General features: G+C 49.9%; 1 protein-coding gene across 2 annotated transcripts in view; it reads left to right on the top strand.

The window, feature by feature from the left end:
* The window catches only part of jarid2b (jumonji, AT rich interactive domain 2b), a 131,880-nt gene that overhangs the window by 108,770 nt on the left and 1,745 nt on the right, over positions 1 to 21,365 (top strand). For both annotated transcript variants that reach the window (XM_036515680.1, XM_036515679.1), the window contains 12 exons: positions 216 to 433; positions 6,566 to 7,754; positions 9,519 to 10,015; positions 12,426 to 12,518; positions 13,096 to 13,214; positions 14,119 to 14,189; positions 15,229 to 15,343; positions 17,048 to 17,153; positions 18,429 to 18,611; positions 19,197 to 19,327; positions 20,167 to 20,350; positions 21,054 to 21,161. In XM_036515680.1, coding sequence (XP_036371573.1) covers positions 216 to 433; positions 6,566 to 7,754; positions 9,519 to 10,015; positions 12,426 to 12,518; positions 13,096 to 13,214; positions 14,119 to 14,189; positions 15,229 to 15,343; positions 17,048 to 17,153; positions 18,429 to 18,611; positions 19,197 to 19,327; positions 20,167 to 20,350; positions 21,054 to 21,161 — 3,014 coding nt within the window. The remainder of the gene's footprint in view (positions 1 to 215; positions 434 to 6,565; positions 7,755 to 9,518; positions 10,016 to 12,425; positions 12,519 to 13,095; positions 13,215 to 14,118; positions 14,190 to 15,228; positions 15,344 to 17,047; positions 17,154 to 18,428; positions 18,612 to 19,196; positions 19,328 to 20,166; positions 20,351 to 21,053; positions 21,162 to 21,365) is intronic.

Raw genomic sequence — 21,365 nt, 5'->3', positions numbered from 1 at the left:
GGAAGTGAGTTGGGATGTACGTCAGTCAAAACCTGTTTCATTGAAACCTTTCCACGAGAAATCAAACATATGTGAAAGAAACATTGTTAAAACATGGCTGTATGTGTAGTGTTCTGTTTTTCCTTGTGTCTATTTCTCCATGTTGTGTAATGGACTCATTGAGTTTTGTTATGACATGTATTGAGATGCGTTGTGTGTCCCTCTCTCTTTCACAGTTTTCGACGGCCACAGCAAGGCAGCGCGGGAGAAGGACTCCACCCCCAAACACAAAGGCAAGGAGGTGACGCCGGCGAAGGAGAGGAGCGAGAGGGCGGAGGGACGCCGGGAGCAGACTGTTAACCCCACGGGGCCCCCGGCCAGGGGCCCCGCCGCCAACGGCCCTGCCGCAGCCGGGTCCCCCTGCAGGAGGGCCGCCGAGGACCTTCGCAAGCAGGTACGCGCCCAGAATCCCACACCCTCTGCCTCCGCAGGGATTGGCCTGTCAGGAAACGGGCCAAAGGCCTTGATTGGTCAAAGCAGCTGGGAGAGAAATTCACTGGCAGGGATTGGTCTGTCAGGGTGGGGCTGAAGACCACGACTGGATGAGGCACGTTAGAGAAATTTAGTGACAGTACATTGTCATGTTTTGGTTTGCTTTGGATTGGTTTTTTGCAACACGTCATTTTGTTTGCTGTTAGGAGTTTCAGTCACGTTTTTTAATTTAGGCAAATGATTTCTCCTTTGCTTGTCCTGTCAAAGTCATTCCTGGATTCCTATCCAGCAAGATGTTCCCAAACAGAGACTGAAGTGCCGTTTGGTATGCGCAGGTGATTCGCAGGGCAATTCCAAAACCACAGGGCCCTGAGGTGAGGGTGGATCAGTGAGCTTCTTGAATGATTTGTATTCGGTCAGACCGGTTGGTATTTACTCGTTTCATTTTTTCTTTTTGTTGACCCACCCGAGAGTTAAAAGTACGTATTGTCCAAGTGCGTTGGGCGAGCAAGTCTGTGCCTGCAGAGTTGAAATAGCAGTGCGTTGCCTCTTCGACAGTCAGTTCGGGAGAAAATGCGAATTCGCAACCTGTCTCTCCCCTGTGTCGTGCTTCTGCCATAGTGAATGAAGCCGCAAGAAGGGGCCAATCGGACACAAGGATAAGGCACACGTCACTTTAACTGACATGAGGGCCTTGGATCAATTGAAAGCTTAAATTCCCATCAAAACACAGAACTGAATAAACTAGATACATTATTTCCACTATAATAGCTAATAGGTTTATTGGTGAGAAAGGTTTGTTGTATCATGATTTCTGTCTGGTCCAGGTTCATTTAAGAATAGGTGGAATGCTGGCTAGTCTAGCATTGTTCCTTTACAGCACATAGCAAATAGGCATAATTGACTTCTGTGCTGTCTTTTATTAATCAGTTTGGTCTGGATCATCAGCATGCATGCTGTGAAATTGCTTGCCCTATAGAGACACCCATTTTTAACTGGTACTTGCATTGTAGCTTATGACACCTATTTTGCTAGCTAGCTGTTTGACAATGTGGGTGGGTTTAAAGTATTCACACACACTTTATTAAAAATAAAAAATGATGCTAGCATCAACAAATGTTGTCCCAAGAATAAACTTCTGAATTGACCGCTGCTCAGAGGAACTCAGTCTTCAGATTAAAATAGCCCACTGAAAGCCAGTTTAAAAAATACCCCCTCCCCATCCCACCCCACGATGAAAGGGTTGCCATACTTTCAGTTAGTGATGTAGGTCATTGGCAGTCAGACTTATGGGTGAGAGGGTTTATTCAGGGGCAGGTTTGAAAAACGACTGACCTGCATGCTACAGCTGTTTGCCAGGCTCAATACATCATAATGGCTTCTCAAAGTGGCAGTTGATGGTCACAAATGACATGCAGCATATGTAGGCAGGGGTAATGTTTATAGCTTCTGAACAGTGCTGAGTATGTCACTTAAATAGCGCTCAGATGGCTAAGCAAAACAGTGACAGGGAATGGCCTCTACATACCGAGATGTAAGCCGATACATTTCAGTCTCTCTGGAAATATATGTTTGGTACTACATGGTACATAGCCAGAGTAAGCAGGGGTTCAGGGTGAAACCGCTGAGAAGTACCGGGTCAGAACCCCCTCCACCACCGCAGCGGCAAGCGGACGATTGCATTTCAGGCTAAATTTAGCGTCCGGGCTACGGAAAGCGCCTTCCTGTCCAGGGCCCTTGGAGGATTTAAAGGAGCGCGGCGCGGCGACAGAGCTAGCGGCCCGCATGCTGACAATCACATTAGCTAATCAAAAGGGAGAGCGTTGGGTCCCCCCTCTCCCTCGCCCGGGCGGGGATCAAGGCCCGACTCAACTGCCACACGCTAAACCGGCTGTCTGCGTCGATACCGGGGCCTGTCATATTGGAAGCGCCGGAAAAAGTTGTTAATTAAATGAGCAGTGAATCTCAATAAGCAGGGAGAGCTAAGACAAATTCATTGAAGTCCCTGGCCTTTGTTCTCTCTCTCTCTCGCTCATGTGTTGCTCCGGCGGGTTTTTTTTTTTCTTCCTCCTCTCCCTGGCAGCGCGGCTCCAGTCGCTCGGCTGGATTAGGGTTTTCCAGCAGCTGCAGAAGTGTTAACTCCGAGCGCAGATAAAAGCCGGGAGAGAAGCACGGCAGCGGATACAGATAAACTCAGTCTGTTACGTTATCATGCAGCTTTGCATCGAGGCGTTAGCTTTATGGATCATAAACAAGCAAATGAGGTGTCAACATTGTATAGACTTGTGAAATGAATCCATATACAGAGATAAAATGAATTTGTATACAGATTATCCTTTGGCTTCGGTTTGATGAAAACAATCTCCAGGAAATGGACAGCCTGTAGCTGTTGGCTATTTGTGTAACGTTAATAATAATAATATTATTATTATTATTATTATTATTATTATTATTATTATTATTATTAATAGTCATCATCATAAAAAATAATAGTAGGATTACATCCTAATTATTGTCTCCTTTGAAATTTCAGTGGGAGTCTAAATGCAGGCTTTTGATGGCATTTCTATTTTCATCCAATAAAGAGGCAGGGCTCTTGAATGGCCTTCATGTTGCGCCGCAAGAAGGGCAGAGTGCTGAATTGAATTATGGAGAGCGTGTATTTGGCATTGATGTGGCTCTGATGTAAATGACCTGGGTCTGGGGGGGTGGCCCACGCACGGAGACAGTTCGGCGCGTCCCGAGGTCCGCCTTCTTCCCTTGGCGGGCTGCCGTGCCTGCAGCAAAAGGGTTAAGCCACCCCCCCCCCCCCCCACACCCCCCCAGTCCCCCCTAGCCCCCCACCAGATCTTCCTCTGGGCTGCGAAGCTGCAGATGTTTCATGTTAATCTTCCTGCCATCCTGCAGCTGGGCTATAGCAACACATGATGTCATCTCGGCTCATCTCCCCGTGCCGCCCGGCGCCCGCCTCCCCCCCCCCCCTCCTTCACGTGCGGCCAAACCCACATCAGAGCCCTGCCTTTTTGTTTTTATTTAACCCCCCCATCCCCCTTGTAATTTTTCGGTCGGGGGTTATCTGTAGCGCCAGTCTGATCCCACCTCTCTGTAACACGCCTCCAGCCAGCTCGGCTGCCCCCAAGCCCTGCCCTCACTCACCTCGTATGTCTCTCTCCGCGGTTGGGTGGGGGTGGGGGGGTTGCCTGCCTGACTGGGCACAGGCGAGTGACAAGCCCCACAGCTGGGAGGGATTCTGCCCCTTCCCCCCGCACCGCCGCCTCCAGCAGACCAAACAACTGCTTCGTGAAGCCGGGCTGTCTTGCGCCAACTCTCAGGAGAGTTATGAGCTGGTTCCGGTGAGCCCTCTAGTGGGGAAAGCCAGTAGCAACAGGGACTTTTGGTCTGCAGCTACAACATGCAAGACCAGCGGTAGGGTTTACTTCAGTACTGGGCTTCAGACTGAGCAATCACAAGTCTTCATCTTGGATACTTTGTACCTGCTGTAAGCTGATTATTGTTTTTTTTTCTTTCTGGTTTTTGGGTCTGTGTGAATCCTTTCGCTTTAAACTCAAACGATCATCTCTACATTCCCTTTTCACACTGTTCAGGGTCGGCGTAATGCGCTGGCTTTGTGTGTGGAAGTAATGGACTCTCAGCCTCTGCACTGCCATTCATAATTCCATTTAGGGTCCCATAGCAGGTTTTCGAAAGTTGCTTTATTAGTATCCCACAAAAATGATTTTATGTACATGTAACAATATGATCCAGAGCTGCGTCAAATTTGGTTAATTTTATGGGGTCACTGCTAAGACATTCAGTCAAAAAATGTGACAAAAACTTGGATAAGATATCAGTGTACTGCAAGTTTTTTAGTTAACATATATGGTTAAAGGGAAAATGACTAGTGTGGTGCACTGTTCTGATACAGGAAGTGCTCAGCATGGTATACTGTGCTGATACTCTGCTGTACTGAAGTGCCTGGCATGGCATACTTTTCTGATGCAGGAAGTGTTCAGTATGGCGTACTGTTCTGATGCAGGAAGTGCTCAGTATGGTATACTGTTCTGATACAGCAAGCTCCTGGTGTGTTCTTCCATTATAGGAGCTGTACCTTCCCATCTGAAAATATGTTGCCTGCCTGTGAGCAAGCCACACTGTTAGCCACACCTTTCAGCGATGACCGCTGCAGTCGTCTGAGAAGCTCAGCGGCGTTCCTCAGTCTCGCGGCTGAAGGACCGAGCTGCTGTTAGTGCAGGCGGGAGAGAAGTGACAAAAATCAGGTGGCATTAGCTTTGCTTCACGGAGGGTAGAGCGGCTGTTAGCCTAGCGGCGGCTGACAGCCGAGCCTTCGCCAGACCTCGCGGGGAGTCGTTTCTGAGCTCTGCCCGCCGAGCGGATTAATTAACGCGCCACACACAGGGGCGAGCTCACCCTGCTCCACTGCTGCACTGCAGATGGGTAACCATTAACAGCAGAGGTCACATCTTAGTCCCGTTCTCCTTTAATTCCTCCCTTCCCTGTCACTCACAGGAATACAGCTCTGCCTTAGGCCTGCCTCAGCCGTAGCGGTGACATTTTGTAACCTTTCTGAGCGTTTGGGCATAAGTAATGCCTCAGTATTCTGTGTGTGACAGTAGTATTGGCTTCTGAGGAGAAAGACTGTCATTTCTAAACAGTAATTCGAGCAGCACACTCGGTAAGTGCTGTTGATGTGTAAGCAGTTGATGTGCTGTGTAAACGGAAGGTTCCTCGAAAGGCCCGGGGAGTAAAAGCGATGAGGCAGCTCTTTGGCTGCAGCTCCCTGCAGTAAAAGCCGAATGTGCTTCTCCGTGCCGGAGAAAACGTAACGTCTCCTCACGCATCTGTGTGAGGAGTGCTGCCCACCGCTCTCGCACCACACACTGCAAAACCGGGCCAGGAAAGCAGAAACCCGAGAACCCGTCTCGGATCCTGCCTGGCAGGCCCGGGCTGTCGGAACCCCGCAGCCGCCGCTAAGCGACGCCGGCCCTTTATGTAACCAAAGCCTACACGCAGGGCTCCAAAATGCAGCAGGGGTTCTGGGTCCTCAGCGAAAAAACACGCTTTTTATTTGGTACATTAAAGCTGACTTAAAGAGCTTAAGAAAACCATACCAAATAAAATAATTTTATGCACTGGAATGGGATTTGGATTTGTAAGCCACACTGCATAGCGTTTTAAGCATACGGCTGCGTTGGCTTTCGAATCAAACCCTCTTATTAGGTTTTTTATGTTTTACTGTAGTGCCCATTATTGTCATTGAACTAAAATTGAGTTTTTTTGTATTCTTTGAGAGCGGTGCTAATAAGCAGGCACTGAGTTACTGACTCCCCAGATCTCCCTTTATTTGAAGCCTCTTCATAAACAGACTATTAATTTAGAACTGCAGAGAGGCTTTATTGAGGAGGAGGCTTGTATTGCTCTTTCTCCATCATCCACATTAAATGTTTTAGCTCTTTTCTGCATGCAGAGCTACAGATTCAGGGCAATTAAGCCATTGTGGTGATTGTAATTCTTGGAGCGTCGGAATCAGCGGAGTTTTAATTAGGGCACAAGTTCTTGCTAACGATCTGGCCTGCGTCACACACCTGGTCTGATGGAGAAGCCAGCAGCTCTTCACTTCCTTTGCAGTAAAACAGGTGACAGGCTGCCTAGAGGTTTAAACCTGCTTTCTACCTGTTACTAAATCTGTCCTTGCATAGAGGAAGAATGTGGCTAAGGTGTAGGTGAAGAATGATTGTAGGCAGAGTTTGGGCTTTCTTAATTTATCAGCTTGTCAAGCAGGAAGGTTTGGGGTACTGGTTTGGCATATGGACTTACTCTAGTCACATTACCAGTTTAAAGTGAGCAAGATCTTTACTTTAGTTTGCATCCATGTGCATATATATAAATGAGGATTTTGTAAACTGTGCAAGTCAGCCTTTGTATACAGATCTTCTGTGCGCCTGCTTAACTTCTATCTAAATGTATGTGATACAGGCGTTTACTTCAGGTGTAACGTAAAGGCAGTTCGATAGATGGTTTGGTTTTAGTAAAGCACCCTTTTTGAGCTTACGCCTCTCTCCTCTCTTCCTGTCAGGTTTCAAAAGTCAATGGGCTCACTCGGGCATCCTCCATGGGCACACACGCGCCCAGTGCCAAAAAGACGAAAAACTTCCGACTGCCGTCCAAAACTGTGAAGTACACAGCCACCGTGACCAAGGGCCACGTCACGTACACCAAAGCAAAGCTGGTCAAAAAAACCAAACTCATCCACAGCAAGCATGCGGCAGCCGCCCACCGGCCTCTCCAACACGGTGGCGGCATCGGCGGCGGTGGCGGCCACCCGCGCCTCCACCACTCCAACTCAGGAAAAGCCCAAAGTAGCAATGCAAAAACCCGCAAACAGGTGCTAATGTCCAACGGCGTGCACAAGGCGGCCGACGGGGCCGGCGGCGTGCGCCTCAACGGAAGGCTGAACGGGCGGCCGCGCGCCGAGGAGGAGGAGGCCCGGCAGGGCCGCGAGGGCCTCCGCAACTCCAAGAGGGCGGCGGGGGGCGCGCCGAAAGAGAGGCCGCTCTCGGCCGACGCCAAGAGGGCCAAGCTCCAGGCTGCCGCCCTGGAGACGCGGAGCAGGAAGGGCGGCCAGGAGAAGGAGAAGGAGGAGAAGGCCGCCGAGCCCAACGGCCACGCCGTCCTGGAAACGACAGCGGCAGCCGCGGTAACGGCGACTACGGTGACGACGGCGCCGGCGCCGCCACCGACTCCGACACCGGCCAGCACCGAGAACCAGCGGCCAAGGCGGGCCAAGGCGGGCCGGCTGATGTTCAGCAGACAAGCACAGCACAAAGCGCCACCGGCTGCCGCCGCCGAGATCCGCCTCACTACCTCAGCCGGCACCCCCTCCCCCGCCCCTAACAAACCAGTGGAGCCTAAAGCGGACAGGGACAGGGACAGGGAGAAGGAGAGGGAGAGGGAGAGGAGCAGGGCCGCCTTCGCCTCCTTGACGGAGGTCCCGGTCCTCCGGCCCGGCCCGCGGGAGTTCCAGGACCCCCTGGTGTACCTGGACTCGGTTCGGGAGCAGGCGGAGCCCTACGGGCTGTGCCGGGTCGTCCCGCCGCCCGACTGGCGGCCCGAGTGCAAGCTGAGCGACGAGATGCGCTTCGTCACGCAGGTGCAGCATGTGCACAAGCTGGGCCGGCGCTGGGGCCCCAACGTGCAGCGGCTCGCCTGCATCAAGAAGCACCTCAAATCTCAGGGCATCACCATGGAGGACCCGCCTCTCATTGGTGAGTACCGGCGGGAGGCTCCGTCCCCACAGCCTCTCATGCTGCTTTATATTTGCTTAGAGCTGGATCTGGGGGGAAGCGTGGCACAATGCTAAGGAGCAGGGCTTGTTCGATTCCTGGGTCGGGCTTTGTTCTTGTACCCCTGGGCCAGGTGCTTCACCCGAAATGCCTCAGTAAATATCCAGGTGTATTAGTGGAGAACGTAAATAACGTAAATTTGCATGATATGCAAGCTGTTCTAGATAATAGTGTTTGCTAAGCTAATGTGGTAATGAAACATAATTTGCCTTTTATTTTACCTGGAATTTATTTTCACTAAGTCACCTTTTTACGGCGTCTGAGCTGTACAGTCAGTAGCCTACAATCAGTGTTAAGCAAACTAATCAGGCAGATTTAAAACATCAATAACACATCGTTTGAGGTGCTCTCCAGAGGCTGACAGGGATTAGATGGCTGGATTTTACCCAAATCGCCCGCCCTACTGGAGTGCTGACCCAGCTGCGGCATGAGTCAGACCCTGAATTTGCGATGCCAAGACCCCAATAGGTCTTGTGACTGATGTTCATTTAGACTGCTGTGCTGTCTTCACCGTGGTGTGAGGCGTAGGCAGATTTTTATTTGTTGATTTTCATTTTCATGTAACCTTTTCTTAATTGCTTAAAAATAAGGCTTTAGTACAAGGACAAGTGCAAACTGTATCAAGATGCGTCAGTTTGAATGAACCGACACAGCCTCCAAAGCCCAGTAACAGATAGCTGTGTCACCTTTCTTTGGCCCTGCTGCTCGCGACCGGGAGAGCTGACTGTAAGTGCATTAGTAGCCCAGACCTGGAGTCTGACAGAAGGAAGGATTACTGTGAGTGTGCTGGAAGGGTGACTCTTATGATATTACTATGGAGCAGTCAGACCCCAGCCAGGGTGATTCCCACCAGTTTGCCAGAGGCCCGCATCTCCCCATCTCTGAGCGGTAACCTCGAACCCTGCAGCCCGTGCATTGCTCCGGCTGACCTGGGATCAGTGGCGGGACTCCATGCAAGCAGACTGCTGTGACGAATGGAGAATGTCGGCGAGTCGATATCAAAGGCAGCAGCCTGGAGTTTGAGGGGGAGTGAAAGAGGAGAAGGGTCGCCCCCCCCCTCGGAGCTGGACCCAGATTGAGCCGAAAGCGTGACGGTGTCTGCTGGAGCCCCGGGGCCTCAGCCTCTCAGCAGCCTCTCAGCAGTAATGCTTTGTGATTTATTTTATCTGCAATATCAGAGCAGATGTGCAGAGACAAAGGAGGCTTTTCCATTGTTCACACGAGGAAGCTGAAGTGAATCAGATGACGTCCATGTGCGTTAGAAGTGTTTGATCTCTGCGTCCTGGCCGGCCTGTGGTGTGATGGTCAGCTGTAAACACCCATAGAGTCCACACACACGCACACATTCATACACACACACACACAAACACACGTACACATTCATACACACGCACATGTTCACGTACACATTCATACACACGCACATGTTCACGTACACATTCATACACACGCACATGTTCACGTACACATTCATACACACACACACACACACGTGTACGTACACATTCATGCCCACACCTACATGTTCTCATTCACTCACGCACACACACGTACGCACACGTACACATACACATTCATACGCACACACACTCACATGTCCACTGTCACGCACACACACTCGCACACACACTCACATGTCCGCTGTCACACACTCTGACTGTGCGCCTCTCTCCTCCCGTCCTGCAGGGGGCTGCGAGCTGGACCTGGCGCGCTTCTTCCAGCTCATCAACGACATGGGCGGCATGCAGCAGGTGACGGACCTCAAGAAGTGGAGCAAGCTGGCGGACCTGCTGCGCGTGCCCAAGTCGGCCCAGGACCGGCTGGCCAAGCTGCAGGAGGCCTACTGCCAGTACCTGCTGTCCTATGACTCGCTCTCGCCCGAGGAGCGCCGGCGGCTGGAGAAGGAGGTGCTGGCCGAGAAGGAGAACCTGGAGCGGCGGAAGGGGCCCCTGGAGGGCCACTCGGAGAGCGCGCAGAGGTCGCTCTCGCTGCCGCGCTACGAGCCCAAGAACGGCCTGGTCAACGGCGTGGTGCACAAGAACGGCTTCCGCGGCAAGCTCAAGGAGCTGGACACGCAGGTCAAGGCGGGTCGCCGCCGGCTCTTTGCTCAGGAACGGAAGGAGGACGAGGACGAAGAGGAGGACAGGGGCATTCTCAGTGACCAGCACAAGTGTATATACAAGGTAGGGTACGCTGCGTCCCTCCCCGTTTGCGCTGTGGCCGTCCAGTGTCCCGCCATCCTGTTAAATCTCCTTTATACGAGACCGTACATCACAGTCACTAAATCACAGTATTCACAACACATTGCAATACTAAAAGTGAAATAAGTGGCAAGTAATTCATCCATATTTAAAATACAAATCGGCTATCTGTCCATCCCACTCCATTTATATAGCATACATGTGCGTACATGTTATATATGTAGAATACATATTACATGCATGTCATGCACTGTATACTTGTAAATCAATAAAAAGCACTTAAAGAGCTCCTATAACCAGCAGTACATACATCATGCCTGTTGTCAGGAACTACTGCATAACACCTGTGCCGTAATGAAGAGCACTTCTGTAACACCCACAATGCTCCTTATACCTTTGACACTCATATTTGACTTTTGTGATGATATACACTTAAAGAGTCTGTGGCCTGTAGTCAGGAGAGGAGAAAACCTGTTGAAGGATAATTGGAGAGGAGACATAGCTGTGTGCGCTGATGTAACACCTATGCTGGGAAGCGGGGACCTCAGTGTGAGAATGAGCCTGCCTGTTAGAGGGTGTGAACATGCGCTGTGTGTTATAGAGAAGTCATTCCTGCTCCGGCATGTGTGCGCTACCATGTTCGCCTCTCAGGACATGTCTGCTCGCGCCTCGGCCACACGTCACCTCTCTGCCGGGCCGCTCCGATGTTCCTCTCTCAGGAATGAGAGGGGATTAAAGGAGAGGAGAGGAGGAGAAGCGACCGACACCCCTGTGAGGCCTGGCCTGCGTCTCCTTTTCTCTGCCTGTGTCGTAAATTACTGGCCTGGAGTGAGTGTTTAAGAGCAACTTGCTCAGGGGCTGCCTGTTTGGGGCTTGGAGCGTTGAAGGTGTCCCTCTGTTTTGGAGAGCAGGGCTCCTTTGTTTGCTTGTGGGGACCTTGGTAGTGTAGCAGGATGGCGGTGCTCTTGCCAGGAGAGCAGAACGCAGCCAGGTTTATAGACTCTAAACCTTACAGCCCTTCAGCAGAGGGGAGCAGCTCTGACTGCTTCTAGACTATGGTTTCTGCAGGACCTGGGGCTCTTTGCTAGGTCTTATCAGTGTATGTAATTATACCACAGGGGTGTGCCTCTGTCGTCTCTGCCTGCATTTCAGTTAAATGGAAACTTTCTGTGTGTCTTGTCTGCATGTCTGTCTGTGTGAGTATGTTTGTGGTTGGTCTTTGTGTGCTGGAAGGTGAGTGGTAGCTTTTCTGGAAGTTGCGAGTGTGGTATACTTGTCATAACCAGTGTGTGTGTGTGGACTGGAAGCTGTGTGTTTGGCTGCAGTCTGTGCTGAAAGTTGCTGTGTGCTTTGTCTCTGCGTGTGCTGGAAAATGTGTGTGTTTCTTCTGTCAGTGTGAAGGAAGTGGTGTGAGCTAGCTTCAGTAAGTTGAGACGCACAGAGTCGCCAACCCATCTAAAAAAAAAAACAAAAGAAAAAACAAAAGAAAAAAAGCAGGCCCTGCTCAGCCTTGACCGCAGGGGCTGCTGTGTTTGATGATATGTAGGTCAGCGCGCTTCTCTCTGAAATGGTCACATCACACATCCCTGCTGCATCTCTTCCTGCGCTTCCTCTGTGGGCCAACTGCTCACCCCCACGCAGGCACACACACGGCCACAGACAAACACGTACACACACACACACGTTTGCCTGTACAGCACAACATCACTTCCTTTGGCGACCTCATTGCCAGTGCTCTGAAGGCCCATTCTAAGCTGTACTGATAGGAGGGGCTTTAGTCATTCACTGTCCTTTTTTAGTAAGTATCTACTGAATGTGTTATTTAACCTGAATGTCAGACATTCTCATTTGTCATCCTTTTTCTGCCCATAAATCTCCTCTATATCTCGTAGTGCAGTCACTGTGATTCAGTTTAACTAGCGATAAATGTGTGTACCTGTCCAAGCTGTTCTTTGGTGTTAAACTGTGGGGGCTTTCCATTTGTAATTGAATATCCACACAGCGGGGCTTGTAATGAATGACTGCTTCTCAGCCATGCTAAAGAACACGGCAGCTTCAGCTCGTCAGTGAAGGTGACGACAGCAAGCATCTTTCACCGTGGCTGCTGAATCCCGGGCCTTTCACCGCAGATTTATGGCCGTTCAAAGGCCTCCCTCCAGCGGGAGGAAGTCCCGGGAACGTTCCCGTAGCGTGGGAGTTCGCCGGGACCGCAGAGGAGGCCAGGGGTCGCCACGGGGCCAGCTGCATTTTCCATCCCCGATTCGACTTTTGGCCCCCCGCTGTGGCCCATCGACCCCTACCTCCTCAGTCTCACGACACCTGCCAGCGTCACCTCAGAGAGACGTACCTTCCCCCCGCCACTCACCGTCACGCTGTGTTTGTTGTCTTTCAGGGGAGATCGGTGTCGTTGACCACCTTCTACAGGACCGCCAGGAACACCATGAACATGTGCTTTAATAAGGAGCCCAGCGCGGCAGAAGTCGAGGTAAAGCTCCCCATCTCTAGACATGCTGCTGCCATTCTTTGGAAAACACCTGTAATCCAGGGAAAGAGTCTGTCAACACAGACCAGGAACTTATTTAAATCACACATTTGAAGACTGGTGTGTCCAGACAGTCACTTTCTCTGGGTTTCACCTCCTATTGCATACTTGAACTGTGTTCCGGAGAAATTTATGAACAGTCATACTTCCACTGATGTAGATAACATTAGTGGTATGTTGAACTAATGATATTTTTTCTGAGAAATCATGATTCACTTTAAGTGGTTCTCAGTGTGGGTGTAGTTAGTTAAAGGAAGCGGTCATATTACTGTTTTTGCTAACCAATGACTGCTGCATCACTGTAGACAGGCTTCACCAAGGTTTCAACCTGAGATGGGGAAACGGGACTCTCTGTGAATCAAAAGGAAGGGCTAGGCCCTAAATGGGGTTTTAAATGTTTGCATAGCAATATATTGAAGTGCTTTTAATGGTAAGTTTAACTGTTAAGTAAATTAATTCTCTTGCCATTTTTCTCCCTCTCTTTCTCCTTCTCTGTCTCTTTGTCTGTGTCTGGCTACAGCAAGAGTACTGGCGAATAGTGGAGCAGAAGGACTGCCACGTGGCAGTGCATTATGGGAAAGTGGACACAAACACGCATGGGAGTGGCTTCCCCGTGGGAAAGTCAGAGCCATTTTCAAAGTAAGGGCCGATTGCGGGTGGCCCCTTCTCTGGCTCTGCCGTGAGGGAGACGAAACTGTGCGTTAAAAAAGCACACTTACGAGCCGCTACGCTCATGTTAGCGTCTATAAAGTGGAAGCAAGGCCAAACAGAATGCAATTTCGCAGTTTCGCCCTGATTCCACTGGAGGAGGCAACCCAGCCTTTGTGTGAATGGGTGAATGAAAGGGAGGCGTGGCCCTGATGTGATCTGCCTCACATTACAGGCCGCGTTTCCATAGAGACAGATGGTGGGCTACGTGCATGGGCTTGCAGCACCTGCTGCTAAGCACATCCCTTGTACAACATCTTATCAAAATTTGTTGTTATGCTTCCTGAAAATTTAAGTGCAAAAAATTCCAAGCAATGCATGAACTACTGGTAAGTTTTAGTTAGATGTATAGTTAGAGACATTCTTATTAACACTGCTGAGCTACTAGTGATATTCCATTTTAGTCACACTTGAACCTCGATTCAGTCTAGGTGCGTAATATAGCTTGTACTGTTATCTACAAACACATTGAAAAGAGGTGTTAGATTTGGGTGTGTGGTTAAAGTTCAGTTCACACTGCAAATGCTTGCTGTCAGTTGGGTCCTGCTAAGCCTGGACTGCAGATAAACAGCATGAGCTCTGCTCCTGTGTGAACAGAACTCCTCCCCCACTTCACCCCTTAGCCCTGGGCCCTGTGGTCCTTTGGTTTCGGTCAGAAGGTGCCCCTAAGTGCTGATGTAGGACATATTTTGCCAATTAGCTTATGATGATTGGGGTTAAAACACAGTGGCTGGGAAATCTGATCCTAGATCAGCACTTCTGCTTTGTAGCCCCCCTGTCGATGATGTGTAGCCTTGTCAATAACTCTGCTCTCTCTCCCCCCCCTCTTCTCCAGACATGGGTGGAACCTCACAGTCCTTCCCAATAACTCTGGATCCATCCTGCGCCACCTTGGTGCTGTGCCAGGTAAGCGATCTCCCGGCCCGGCCGGGCCTGACCCCGCCGTGACCCCTGACCTTAGTGCGGCCGTGCCAGGGGCCGGTTCGCACGGCCATTTGTATAGCTGCAGCCTGAGTGCGCTATTGAAACGAGGTGGAGATGAGTCGCTGCTGTAATAATGCACACGCCGTGCAGCCCGTTCCCAGCTGAGAGAACACGAGGCCGGCATAGCAAAGCGTGCAGTGGCTGCGAATGCGCTTGGAGGTGTCCGGGTGCAGCGCTGCCGGAGGCGCAGTGAGCAGCGCCGGTTCGAGGTCGTTCTGCGCGTCCGCTGCGTTGCTGAAGAGCAGCCGCGTCTTCGCTGCGAAAGATCCGGCAGTCTTGAGTGCGCTCTCCCTTCCCCCGACCTTCCTGTCAGAGCCCACCCACGCGAGACGCCTCTGCGGCTCAGAGCGGCCTTTAAATCAAGGCCCGGTGCAACTGCCGAAAGCGGAGGCCAGCACCTCTCAGCCGTAGCGAGGGATAATCCAGGGTTCAGTTTGCGTAAGGCCGCTGGAGCACAGATGAGCGGAGGAAGCAGCAGCCGCTTGGGGTAGGGTTCAGATCCGTGCCCGCAAGGCCACAGGTTCAAATCCCCAGACCTGCAGGGAGCCTAACCCAGGCTTCGTGTGTAAAGGAGCCGAGAGGTCTGCCTGAGGGGAAGCACTTGAAACGAACCTCCTTGCAGCTGCCTGGGGTGGCGCGGGTTCAAGTCCTAATCAGCGCTGCCAGGCCCCGGAATAATCAGGCATTCGGGAGTCCCTGGCAGCCCCCTCCCTCTCTGAGATTTACGGCACCCGCTTGCAGAGCTGAAACTGAACAGGCCGACTCCTCCTCTGCGCATTTCAAAAATGTGTTGTGAAGATTCTTCTCATGCCCCCCCCCCCTCCGGATCGGGTTGTGCTGCGTGGGTTGTTTCTGCACCTGCATATCAACAAGTTGAGAACGAGTACTCAGCTTCTCTCCCTCTCTCCCTCTCTTCCCCCTGTCTGTCTCTCTCTCCTCTCCTCTCTCTCTCTCTCTACAGGGGTGACCATTCCCTGGCTGAACATCGGCATGGTGTTTTCTACCTCATGCTGGTCTCGAGACCAAAACCGCCTTCCATACATCGATTATTTACACACTGGTGCTGACTGCATTTGGTAGGTATCCGCTGCCAGGGCATGGCATTCTGTCCCTGTAAGGGTCGCCTGAGGTCACAGATGAGCTGTAACCTCATTGGTCGCTTGCTTGCCTGTGATGCGGTTTAAAGGGCACCTGAGGCTGTTTTTGAAAACTGATCACTGCCTCACTTCAGGTGTCATTTAATATGTATCTGAAAATGAAGCCTTTGGAATGTGAACCCCAGGCCTACCTAAAGTAGAAAAGAAGTTGCTGTTCGGAGTAGTTGAATTTGCAACACGAGAGCCAGTTAGCAGACATAACAGGCTCCGTAGATTTTTTTTTCAGGTAAAAACATTCCAAATAAACAAAGCCAAAGTACAGTTTTGTAAATTATTCAGCCTTGTGTATGTTCTGAGAATGACCGGAATTAACACGGCAACACCCGTGACTGTGTGAACCCTATGGTTTCCTGGCATTAGAGTGACTCGTGATCCTGCTAGAGTCGTGACGAGGAAGGGGTTCAAAGGCAGTAAGGGCTATTAATGAGTCTGATGCCCATTTGAATGCCTGTGTGAATTGAAATTTGACATTGCTCAAGCAATGAGACCTTGACTCACAGCCAAAGTCATTGTTCTGAGGTTCCTTTCAAAGACCGAGATTAGCAAAAGTCTTAGGCTACCCAATTTTATTTAGTTTGACACTTAGCAATAATAAATTGATATATAATTTTGGAGACTCTTTAATATTTTCATATGCTTCGAGTTACAGTTTTAAATGAATGTTTAAAAGTAGCAGGTCATTAATATTTACATTAATCTCACAGCAACCTCTTGACCTAAATGGTATCGTTTCCCAGATTGTTCTTGGGAAGTCAGTCTGCCAGTTAATAAGTAGTAATGTATACACTCAGCATTTTAAAGGCCTCTTCATACTGGCAGAAAATAAGGCGTGACCCTTATTAGAGAAGGGAAGTTGCTTAGCCAGCGTAGGGAATGGCCTGCAGACCTGCTCTGTCAGACTCCTCCAGCTCGGTTTGGTGCGTGATTCTGTAAATGAGACATTGCACAGCAGGCTGCTGTTAGCTATTCACTGTTCGCTACGGGCCTTGAGTGTATTTATAAAGCAAGGTCGACTGGGGGGAAGCCGCCCGAGCCAGTCAGAGTATGTTTGTGTTTTAATTGGGGAGAAGAGAGCCAAACATTTGCAGCGCATTGATGGAACGCTCCCCACACGGAGAGCGGAGCGAAGTTTATTTGCAGACGGGCGAGTTTATTCTTTCGCTTTCTTGCCCGCTGCGGCTCTCTCCGCGGGCACGAAGACGACGCATTCATAAAGAGCGGTTTGTTTATTGTTGTTTGTGAGGGGAGAGCACATCCTCCCTTCAGGAATTCTCTCGCCGAGTCTGTTTCTTCTCATGTTGTTGCTGTTCTCGTTTCAAACTGCGAGGAAGAGCCCGCCCCTGCCCCTCTGTTGCAAGGGCCTCTCCATTAGATTTGATCTTATTAGCTGAGTGTTGCCTATGCTGACATGACCCCGCCTCTCAGCTGGGCCCCGCCCCCTAAAGCCATGGGTCAGCTCCCTTCTGTCGAGCCCCTGCTTGGGCGCCACCTGTGGGTTGCCGTGGTTTTAAGGGCTGGCAAAGCAGGAGGCGGGGATTGAAGCAGCCTCCCCCATTCGAGTGGGTGTGGTTAGCATGCAATGTTTGGACCTGACCGTGTCCCCTCCTCTCGTCCCACCCTCAGGTATTGTATTCCTGCTGAGGAGAAGGCTAAGCTTGACAAAGTTGTGCACACGCTGCTGCAGGCCAACGGGACCCCGGGCCTTGAGATGCTGGAGAAGAACATCATGGTAAGCATCCCGCCGCCGACTTTCCCCCCTCCGCCCTCCGCTCGTGGGCAGCGGCTCTACAGAGGACCCACGGGCCACTCTGCACTGACCCTGCAGGTCGGCCCAGCCCGGGTTCATCTTCACTGTAACCCAGCTGCTCTCAGAGTTGGTCATCCTTCGGTCACATAGTGCTGTAACTGCAGCATGAAGACCCCAACTTTCACTCTGTCAGCTTGGCTCAGCACCAGAGCAGCAGACCCAGAGATCAAAGTACACAGATATGATGACCGTAACATTGCATTACATTATTGACATTTATCAGACACACTTATCCAAGGCAACAGTCAGTTCCAGTTTTTTTTTTTTTTAAAACAATGTTATCCATTTCTACAGCTGGGTATTTATTGAGGCAATAGTGGGTTAGGCACCTTGCCCAAGGCTACAGCAGCAGTGCACCAGTAATTATCGATAAAAGATAATTATGATCATTATAATTCTATGCCACTAGTGTTTGTGATAATGAAAGCAAAATATTAACAGCAATAACAAGACAAGCACAGAGCAGCATTGCTTGAAATTCAGGATGCTTCTTTAACACCCCTCTCTCTTAAGCGGTTATAATCATCAAGATGCTTCATGCAGGCCTGCTCCTCTGACCATAGCAGTGCACTGAATGGTTTTCCTTATTAGGTTTATGAAGCATTGGCTGGAAAAAAAAAAAAAAAACCTTAGATCAAAGATTCAGTTTTACAGCTGCTCTTTGTTGTTTTATTGTTCCATCTTTAACTTTTATATAAATATAAAGACATTATCCAGCTGTGTAGATGTGGAAAAATGTGGACAATGTGTGTTGCCCCGGTAAGGGTGTCAGGGCAGCCAAATGTAAGGCAGCGTAGTGCATTACGCAACCCGTACTCAGTGGCAGCTGGGGAACAGAACCTTTCACCAGCATGTTGCAGGCCTGGATCCAAAGCTCGGCACCACTGTAATACTGATGGCCAAAGCAGTGAACTTCAGTTGCCTATATTTGCAAGCTGTGCAAGTCAGTAGAGCAAGGAAATACCCACATGCTGACGTAGTGCTCCTAATTTGTTATAACCTATAATAAAATCGCCACTTTTGCCAGCTGTACATCAGTATGTGGGTTTTTTCTTCAAGTGTACTGTGCACAGAGGAACGTTGGACATGTGTGTATTTTTGTAAATGCCGTGCCTGTAACCTTGATAAGGAGCTGAGGGAAGAATGTGATATTTTGATGACACATGATGTGACGTCTCTCCCCCCTGCCGTGCCCAGATCTCTCCGGAGGTCCTGTCCCGTGAGGGGATCAAGGTGCACCGCACCGTGCAGAAAAGCGGCCAGTTCATCGTCTGCTTCCCGGGGACTTTCGTGTCCCGGGTCTGCTGCGGGTACAGCGTCTCCGAAACCGTGCACTTTGCCACCCCCCAGTGGATGAACTTGGGATACGAGGCTGCTAAGGTGAGGGCCCCGCGGCGGGCGGCCTCCGCACAGCACGGCAGTTACTGGCTCTTCATGTCCATGAAGTGCTGCTGAAGGGTGTCAATCCCCCCCATAACCCCCACCCCCCAGCTCTATTAGGTCTATTAGAATGGACGGGTAGGGCCCTGAAGGGGTTACTATGAGGACTGTGAGAGCCAAGCTTGTGGAGAAACTGTGGTCATTTGACTTGAATTTTTAATGACTGATGATTTATAGTTCTAATTTAACAATTATAATAGCTTCATTTTCACATATTTCATTTTAATCTTAACTTTGGTACCACTTAGATGTGGGTGTTAGCTCTCTATAGTTAAGTATTTGTAATAGTAAGCAGTCGTCGCTGAGGAGGGCTGTTGAACATTGTTTTGTGGGGCAGCTGGGTGAATGCTCCTCACGGCCTGTCCTTTCATGTAAAGGACTAAATGTATTCATCTTGCTTCGTTTCCCCACACTGACGCCTCTCAAAATGTGTTTTGTTTCAGCTGAGAGTGTGAACCTCATTTCTTGAGTTTTTGTTTTTTTCCTATGTAATAAGTAGGTTTTTTATTTAAATCGATCCCGCAGGACCTAAAATGTCGGCGCATAGCGAAGCCCTTCTCCATGGAGAAGCTGCTGTACCAGATTGCCACGGCCGAGTCCAAACGAGAGAACGGACACGTTCTGAGTACAATCTCCACTCTTCTCAAAGATCTCAGGTGGGTGGCCTATTGAGGCGATCAGTGCTATTCCCTCCACGTGACACTCAGCTGTTAGCATGAGATCACAATCAAAGCAGCAGCACCCTTACAATATGATGAACACATGCTGCATATGAACGGCTTCAATACACGACTGCAGAGGTACAGTCTGTGTTCCAAGTGCTTATCCATGGACACTGAATCTACACTACGTTACTCTGCTGGTTAAGCAATCTCTCCCTGTTTCACAAAATTGCGGCACAGTTAACACACTGGAAAGGCGCTTTGCTATTTGCATGGGCGATATTGTTTGAACTGTGTTACTGGTTTCCATCTGCTCTGTGTTAGTGGTATTATGTACATACAGTATTATATGCTGTGTTCAGTACCCTGGGTGTACTATGTACAATGTGTGTACTATGTTTCTACCCCCTCTGTATCAACACTAGCTTGGGGGATTGTACAGTATCAGTATCATGAATATACAGTACTATGTATGTACTATGCACAGTACCATGCCTGTACTATATGTGTACTTTGTATGGACTATGCATCCCTCCTCTTTTCTGCTTTTATCAGTAGTAGGGTAGTGTTACAATAATATGTATATCTAGTACTATGTGTGTGCTATCCTTGCACTGTATATGTACTATTAATAGTACACATACAGTATATGTACTGTATGTGAACTATTTTCATATCCTCTCCTTTCCTCTCTTCTCCTGCTTGTATCAGTAATAGTGTTACAGTAGTGGTACAGTACTATGTATATCTTGTACTATGTATGTACTGTGCATGCAGTGTGTATGTATTATGCCTGTACTATGTGTGTACTACGTTACTGTCCTCTCTGGCAGGGATATGGAGATGCGGCAGCGGCGGGAGCTGTTCCAGGCGGGGCTGCTGTCCTCCGCCCGCTACGGCACCCACGACAACAACCAGCCGCCCAGCGAGGGCAGGAAGAAACCGCGCAAGTGGCTGGCGCTGGAGTCGTCCGAGCGGCGCTGCCAAATGTGCCAACACCTCTGTTACCTCTCCATGGTGAGCGGCCAAACCGGCGCATTCTGGCGGCTTTGCATCTTGAGGCGCCATTTCACTGCTTCTGCTGTGGGGAACGGTTTGGCACTGTGGCAGTTCCGTGAAAAATGATTTCTTTTCATTTAGCTTTAGTAAGCTTTGCCATGTTTGTCATGCAGTGTCTACAAGTAGGGTTTGCTGGAAGAAGCTTGTACGTAATTTGTAAAGCAACCGTCAAGAGTGTTTATTTGGATATGCCAGGTAGAGTCTGGTTCAGAAACGTTTGATCCAGTCAGACGTGTTTCCTAGGCTTTCTTTTCTAGTAGAACTACCATATGTGGCATGTTGAAGGCAAACATTAATTAGCGTTGGCTGTGGAGCAAGTGGTTGTTGAGGGATGCGTGCATGGTTTGTACAGCGAGGATCGTGGATTGGTTACAGCAGTTTTACATTGATGGAGCAACCACAGACAGCCTCTGTACTGATCTCTATTCACTTAGCGTGCTGCATCTGGTTGACTCCTGACCGCCCACTTCAATTAGCATCTGAATGCAGAGCATGATAAATATGAGATTACCGCTTTCCCCACACAGTTTAAAATAAAGGTGACCTGTCACACAGCAGTGATGTAAACACCAGGACTGGCTAAGTGACGCTAATGTAAAACGGCAGGCTTTTGTGAATAAGAAATGTCTCTTTTTTTTTTTCTTACCCCCTCTGGCTGCAGGTGGTCCAGGAGAATGAGAACGTCGTCTTCTGCTTGGAATGCGCTCTGCGCTATGTGGAGAAACAGAAGTCCTGTCGCGGGCTCAAAATGATGTACCGCTACGATGAGGTAGGCAGGCCTGTTCCTCAACCGCCCAGTAAGGGGCGCCTGTGAGACACAGAACCCAGGGTCCCCCAACCCCCCCTCCCCAATAGTCCAGCTCTTCTCAATGCAGAGGCCATTAGTAGGTATTAAAACCTATCCCTGGGTGAGAATAATGTGGAGAAACATGTAGCCTTCAAAGACAAGCAGATGGATCTGTTGTCTGCTCTT

The sequence above is a fragment of the Megalops cyprinoides genome, chromosome 21 (genome assembly GCF_013368585.1).
Source record: "Megalops cyprinoides isolate fMegCyp1 chromosome 21, fMegCyp1.pri, whole genome shotgun sequence".
NCBI classification, from domain to species: domain Eukaryota; kingdom Metazoa; phylum Chordata; class Actinopteri; order Elopiformes; family Megalopidae; genus Megalops; species Megalops cyprinoides.
The sequence above is the reverse complement of the archived record's forward strand: the minus strand, read 5'-3'. Positions and strand labels throughout refer to the sequence as shown.